A 6,806-nucleotide genomic window follows, 5' to 3' on the forward strand; every position below is an offset into this window, starting at 1 on the left:
AAGGATGCATTTAACTCGACAAAGCGGTCTAATAAAGGATGTATTGATCTCGTGAATTAGCTAATTTTACTATACAAATATTTTTTAATTGGATGTTAAAGTTTATATGGGAATATTACATGACACACTGATCCTTTAACAATGCATTGGCGCAAAAAATGCACACCTTTTGGACAAATATGCCACAAATATTTGGACAAATGTGCCACAAAAGTGCCACAAATACTGCCTAAACAAAATGCTGATTTTTTGCACTTTATTTACTGTAGCAATATTTTAAATTGGCCTTTGAACTTAGCTTTATTGTATGGCAAAAAAAAAGTGTTACCTTGCCAAAGCACTGACAGAGCCCACTGATCTAATGGCGTTGTTGAATGCTCCAAATGCAAACTTTGCATGCAACAATCAGGCAGCAATTGACAGCACTCTGATCCAATGGCATACAGGCATCGTCAGATTGGCAGCACTCTAGCCCAATAATGTTGGGGGATCCAGCCATATTTCAGGGTGACCGTGCCACTCTTTATCACAACCATGCTAAAAGTGCCAGTACGTCAAGTCACATTGTTTGAGTAAATTTGAATCGATTACATTAGCTCAGTTGGAAAATATAATATTGCATTTAAAGCCAACTACCTCTCTTTATGACATTCTCCCATCCTGATTGTTTAAGGAGGTGGTAGACACTATTGGTACCAGTATATTATCGATTATTAACAGTAGTTTATATCATGGCACTGTACCGTTGGGGTTTAAGCATGCTGTTATTGAACCAGTCTTAAGATTTTAGAGAAAGTTGTCCATAATCAACTTGTTGACTTTTTGATTGGAAATAACATGGATATTTTTCAGTCTGTATTTAGGACCAAACATAGTACAGAATCAGCATTATTAAAGGTTACAAATGATATCTTCTTAAGTATTGACTCTGGGAAAAGTGTTGCCTTAATGATGTTAGATTTAAGTGCAGCCTTCGATACTTTAGATCATGTGATTTTAATAGAACACCTTAGAGATTATGTTGGGATTAAGGGTGTAGCCCTTAAGTGGTTTTCCTCTTATCTGCATGACAGGACATGCTCAGTTAAAATTGGAAATTATGTTTCGGCATCTGCGACTATCACTTGGGGGGTTCCTCAGGAATCAATTCTCGGCTCGACTTTATTTTCATTATATATGTTACCCTTGGGGTTAATTTTTAGCCAATAATGAATTATCACTTATATGCTGATGATCTACAACTGTATTTTCCTTTGGACTGTGATGGATGTACATCTTGTTTGGCTGTACAAGTGTTTGACTGAGGTAAAGGGATGGCTAGCAAATAATTTTTTACAACTAAATGAGGATAAGACTGAGTTTATTATGTTTGGGAACAAACAGCTTGGAAATGACCTGATTGAAAGTTATGGACCTTTGTCCAGTAATGGTTATGTGAAGAATCTTCACATCTTCAGTCGTGACTTGTGAGCTGAGAGTGCCCAAACCTTATATCTCATTCGCTAAATCAGTTATTCACTTGAACAACGATTATAACAACCTCTCATATATTTATAACAAACTGTAAACATAATTTGCCCCCTCCTTGAGTCTTTACTATATCTTTGTCTAAATATTTAATGTTGGGTGTTGTTTGAAGAAGGTGCGCTAAGGGAAGAATGAGGGTGATTAAAACTCCATGGTCATCCCATGAATTTCAATGGAATTCAATGGAATTATAAAGACAAATGGAACACAAGTAGCTGTAAACTTGCTATATGGACCAGGAATGGCATGGATGATTAATAAATGAATTAGTCACTGCGCTTTTTAATCCGAGACGGTAAGAACTCATTATTTTAGATATATATTTTAGGATATTGCTAAAATAATATACATTTCAGAACATCTAAATATATCTGCATCAGTAGGGTAGACTGAGTACATTTGAGACATGTGTACAGTTGAAACACCTTAAATAACTTACACAAGAACCCCAAGCCGTGATTTTTGCTCCACACATGTGTATCAGTGTTCTCTTTGATCGTGGGAAATTTGAAATGTGTGCGTCTTTCCACTCCGAAAATATTGGCAAACGTTTTTTTTACAAGATGAGATTTTCATTTCCCCATGTCCTTTCCACAATGAATAGCTTATTATTCTTTTATGATCGTTAAACTTCCCATATATCATTGTAAATGTTAATCTGTCCTCTAAAAATAGACATATTTTATGACATTGTGCCATGCAAGGTCTTTTCATAATCTAGAGAAACGTGCGAGTATGTCAGTGGGGTACGGTTGAGACACAGTGTATCAACTGTACCCGGATTGGTGTCCTATTGCTTCACATGCTGTTTAGTTGTACAGTGTTATGATAATAGGTTAAAAGTCACATTTACACACATGCTACGCAAATTCTGTTAAAAAATTATATTTGTGATATTTTAACTGTCTATTATTAATGGACATGTTTTCTAACATGAATATTAAAAGGATCACATAGCATTTTAAGAAAAATACAAGGTGGTAAAAGTGGGTACAGTTGATACACCCTTTATAGGTAGCTATGTATACAGTAACAGTTCAATCATAGAAAATAAAATACATATTCTAAAGCTGTGTGTGTTTGTGTACTGGTATTACCTACGTTATGGGGACAAAATGTCCCCACAAGTATAGTAATACCAGTAAATTTAACCTTATGGGAACATTTTTTGGTCTCCATGAGGAAACAAGCTTGTAATTCATACAGAATGATTAAAAATTTTTTAAATGCAGAAAGTTTCGAGTAATGGGTAGATTTAGGGGTATGGTTATAGAATATATGGGTATGTATATTGTTATTTTTACTGTTATGTTTCCATTTATACTGTTTGCCATATCTTTTCTAGTGTTAGATATGTGTTCCTATTTGTTTAACTGAATCTGAATTAAATAAAGCAAATAAATAAATCAGATTTTTTTAAAGAATTGCACAACTGTAATTTTGTAATTTATTACATTTGGGTGAATGGGTGTCTCAACTGTACCATGACACTGTTTCAACTGTACACCATATGGGTACAGTTGAGACAAAAATGCACCTTATGTTTATGAGCTAATTGTGGAAAATATAACCTACTTATGGCTATTATCAATTTATGATATTTTTGTACATAAGCAAAAGAAATATCATGTGAAAAATCACTTCATTTCAGCATCTAGTTTTTTGTGTAGTGATGAAAAAAGCAGAAAGTGTCTCAACTGTACTCAGTCTACCCTACTGGACATACACATACTGTCGGATCTCTAAATAAACAAAGAAAAACCTAACTAAACTAAAACTAAAACTACTCCCAAAATCTGAATAACTTGCTGTGCTTCACATTATACTTGCCATTGTAGAGACAATACGTCTGAAATACTATCTCTTAGCTCCACCTTAAGAAATACATGTTTAGAGAGCACGAGCGAACTGCAGCGGATCTGCGCTGTGTCTCTACTGCCCTATATAAACCCATACGCGCTGCATAGAGTCAGCGAACAGCTTCGTGGTGGTGAAACAACACGTTACTTAAACGTCAAACATTGACAAAGAAGGCAACCCACAATGGAGAGAATCTCATGGACACTTTTTCTGCTCTCTCTCGCATATCTAGAGGGATCTTCGCAAGATTTCGAACAGACCCAGTTCATCTGCACGTCCGTGCCCAAGGATATGGACCTGTGCGCAGCCACTATGCAGAACAGTGGACCAGCGGAGGATCTGAAGACCACAGTAATGCAGTTAAGGGAGACAGTCCTACAGCAGAAGGAAACTATAATGAACCAGAAGGAGACGATCAGGGAACTAACTTCGAAGTTGAGCCGCTGTGAGAGTCAGGGTGTTCTGGAGCCCGTGGCCGGAGGTCGGAGGAAAGAACCGGGCAAAAACACAATGGGAGACGTGTCCCGCGGCCAGACAGATACTATAGCCCAACTTGGGCAGACTTTAGCCACGCTTAAACAGAGATTGGAAAACTTGGAGGTATTTATGACCTAAAGATTTGGACTTTTCAGCATAAGACGTGTTACTCCATCTAGTCTATTCCTATAATTCATATGCTAGAGTCCTTTAGACGCAAACTCGTGCAATGCATGACAAAATTACTTACAATTACTGTTTTATATGCTGTGAGTATTTTTAATGGGGTTGAACGACTTGTGTGGAGGTCTTTGACAGATTTAGTCAATGTGTCACAGGTTCACGACAGGCTGTGCTAATCCTGAAATTGGCTTATCTAGTCTCTTATACATTTCCCATGCGTGCGTTTTAAATTATTCGTTGAATACCCCTGTCCTGTTTTCCCGTAGCAGTACAGCAGGAACAACGGCTCTGTCCAGGCGAACAGCCTTAAAGATCTGCTTCAAAATAAGATCGATGATATGGAGAAGCAGGTGCTCTCCCGGGTCAATACTCTGGAGGAGAGCAAACCCGGGCAGAAGAACGACACGGATCAGCGCAATCGAGTGGAGTCAACACTCACCTCCTTACATCAGAGAATTAACGACCTGGAGAAAGGTCAGAGATCTCATTCCATGAGACATTTTACTTGTATGTAATATAAATAATAAATATGAACTACTAGCTACAGTAATGATGCGTTTGAGAAGCATGACTGGAAGGTATTTATTGTAAAACACCAATGTTTAGGCGGTGTAATGTCGCATAGAATGGAATGGGAGGGGGAGCTGCATTAGGCTACTTAGCATATTGAGCCCATAATCCACAAATGTGATGTAGCCTAATAATAATAGGATAATTTGAACTCACGTCCTTTTCAAAGCAAGTAGCCTAGGTCTTGTCTGCATTGCTGCATAAAGTTTGCTGCTCCAAGCGCAGCCTGCTTAACCAACGCAGCACGCCAGAGATTCAAATCAGTGTTATTTCTCTACTTCATTACTATAAACACCAGTTTCACAAATTACAATAAATACAAATAATGTACTATGCATATATGCACATACAAAATAAGTATAAAAAGAAAGAACACAAAAGAATGGCAAATTTCTGCCTGCACTGCGCTTTAAAATGTGTTTGGCTGGTTCAACTTTAAGTTGTCGATGTAACCCCTGAGTAAAACCTGTTAATTGATAGAGTAGGGGGTGTGGCATAAAAGTAATTTACAGTAGTGTAATGAATAGTCCAAGAATAATAATTACGGTCACTTAAGCATTAGAGAAGTAGATTCAAGCAATGGAAGCATTTGGAAGCCTTTGTTTATCAGAAGTCTTTGTCGAATATATGTAAAGAGATATTTCATTTAGAGGGAGAGAGAGAGTGTTATAAACCCTAACAGTCAATACATTTTACTCTGCAGGTTCAAAAGGTACCAGGCCACTGGACAAGTATCAGATAACATTCCCCTTAAGAACAAATTACATCTATGCCAAAGTGAAGAAAAGTCTACCAGAAATGTATGCCTTCTCTTTCTGCTTGTGGATAAAGTCCAATGCATCACCCGGAGTGGGAACACCCTTCTCCTATGCTGTTCCTGGACAAGCTAATGAGCTTGTTCTCATAGAATGGGGGAACAATCCAATGGAGATTCTCATAAATGACAAGGTAAAGTGTCAAAAATAATAATGCAACTATATAATGCATGGTAATGCATGCATTGTAAGTGGCAGCAGTAGGGCCTATAGATATATATCAGTGTGTAACTCTGAGCTTGCTTAGTAAATGCTGAGGTCTGTTCATTTAAAAAATTTAGTCTTTTTGCACTTGTAAACAGAAGAGCAATAAAAAAATAATCCATAGTGTAACTTTATAGGTTGCAAAATTACCTTTCGTCATCAATGATGGTAAATGGCATCACATCTGCATCACATGGACGACTCGTGATGGATTATGGGAGGCATTTCAGGATGGTGTTCTGCGTGGAACTGGAGAGAATCTGGCACCCTACCATCCAATAAAACCCAACGGTGTACTAGTTTTAGGTCAGGAGCAGGTAAGACTTAGAAGTATGCCTATTAGGTTTATGTAGTTTTTATGTAGAAAATATCAGATATTGACCTTAGTCACCGGCAAAAGTAAATCTATCGGTCATGGTTATTTAGATGTAACTGGTTTGACTGCTGTTTAGTAACCTGATATTTTCCATTTGGATGTTTTTTTGTTCTTGCAGGACACACTTAGTGGAGGTTTTGATGCAACCCAAGCCTTTGTTGGTGAACTGGCAAATTTCAATATATGGGATAGAAAATTAACAGCTGGAGAAATCTACAACCTGGCAACCTGCAACAACAGAGCACAAGCTGGAAATGTGTTATCATGGTTGGAAAGTAATATCGATGTGTTCGGTGGAGCCACTAAATGGACTTTTGAGGCCTGCCGTCAACTCAACTGAACTGCAAAGTGGGGGCCATAGCCAATCTCAGATCCATGTTTCTAGTTTTTGTCTTTCTTTTACTCAGTTTGACATTCGTGAAAAAGAAGAGTTCTTGATAAAACAATTAAAGGTACTTTAAGAGTAAACCTGGGGTTTCTATGAATACCTGAATATTTCTGTGCAAAACTAAAATTTATTTTTGTTTTTGTTTTGATAAAATAGTTTCATGTTGGTTGTTTTGCAAACCTTAATGTGACAGTGTTATGCCATGTTACATTTAGTATTCGATTCTTTTTTGCTGCTTTATTTATTTATATATTTATTTATTTATTTGGAAGTGGACAGAGTTTTTTGCTTATTTTGTCTTTCATATATTTTTTGGGGGGGCTGGGGGCAGCAGCTGAAGAACTGTCTATTTGCAGCTTTTGGACAGTAAAGCAACAGTGCATCAGAATGTACCTTTTGTGTTTTC

General features: G+C 37.2%; 1 protein-coding gene across 2 annotated transcripts; it reads left to right on the plus strand.

Moving 5' to 3' along the window:
• The first annotated feature begins 3,445 nt into the window (after positions 1 to 3,445).
• On the plus strand, positions 3,446 to 6,521 carry LOC107591931 (neuronal pentraxin-1). 2 transcript variants are annotated; one of them, XM_016281222.1, is made up of 5 exons: positions 3,446 to 3,987; positions 4,317 to 4,521; positions 5,321 to 5,565; positions 5,774 to 5,953; positions 6,131 to 6,521. In XM_016281222.1, the coding sequence occupies exons 1-5, from the start codon at positions 3,571 to 3,573 to the stop codon at positions 6,350 to 6,352; spliced, it is 1,269 nt and encodes a 422-aa protein (XP_016136708.1). In that variant the 5' UTR covers positions 3,446 to 3,570; the 3' UTR covers positions 6,353 to 6,521. The 2 variants fall into 2 exon arrangements, with proteins under 2 accessions (XP_016136708.1, XP_016136707.1); XM_016281221.1 differs by having other exon boundaries at positions 3,447 to 3,987; positions 4,314 to 4,521.
• Positions 6,522 to 6,806: the final 285 nt, after the last annotated feature.

The sequence above is a fragment of the Sinocyclocheilus grahami genome, unplaced genomic scaffold, assembly GCF_001515645.1.
Source record: "Sinocyclocheilus grahami isolate Dianchi unplaced genomic scaffold, SAMN03320097.WGS_v1.1 scaffold148.1, whole genome shotgun sequence".
Lineage (NCBI taxonomy): Eukaryota > Metazoa > Chordata > Actinopteri > Cypriniformes > Cyprinidae > Sinocyclocheilus > Sinocyclocheilus grahami.

Coding starts and splice junctions, on each gene's coding strand:
- LOC107591931 (XM_016281221.1), top strand. CDS start 3,571: ATGGAGAGAATCTCATGGACACTTTTTCTGCTCTCTCTCGCATATCTA. Junction 4,522..5,320: donor AATTAACGACCTGGAGAAAG/GTCAGAGATCTC, acceptor TTTACTCTGCAG/GTTCAAAAGGTACCAGGCCA. Junction 5,566..5,773: donor AGATTCTCATAAATGACAAG/GTAAAGTGTCAA, acceptor GTAACTTTATAG/GTTGCAAAATTACCTTTCGT.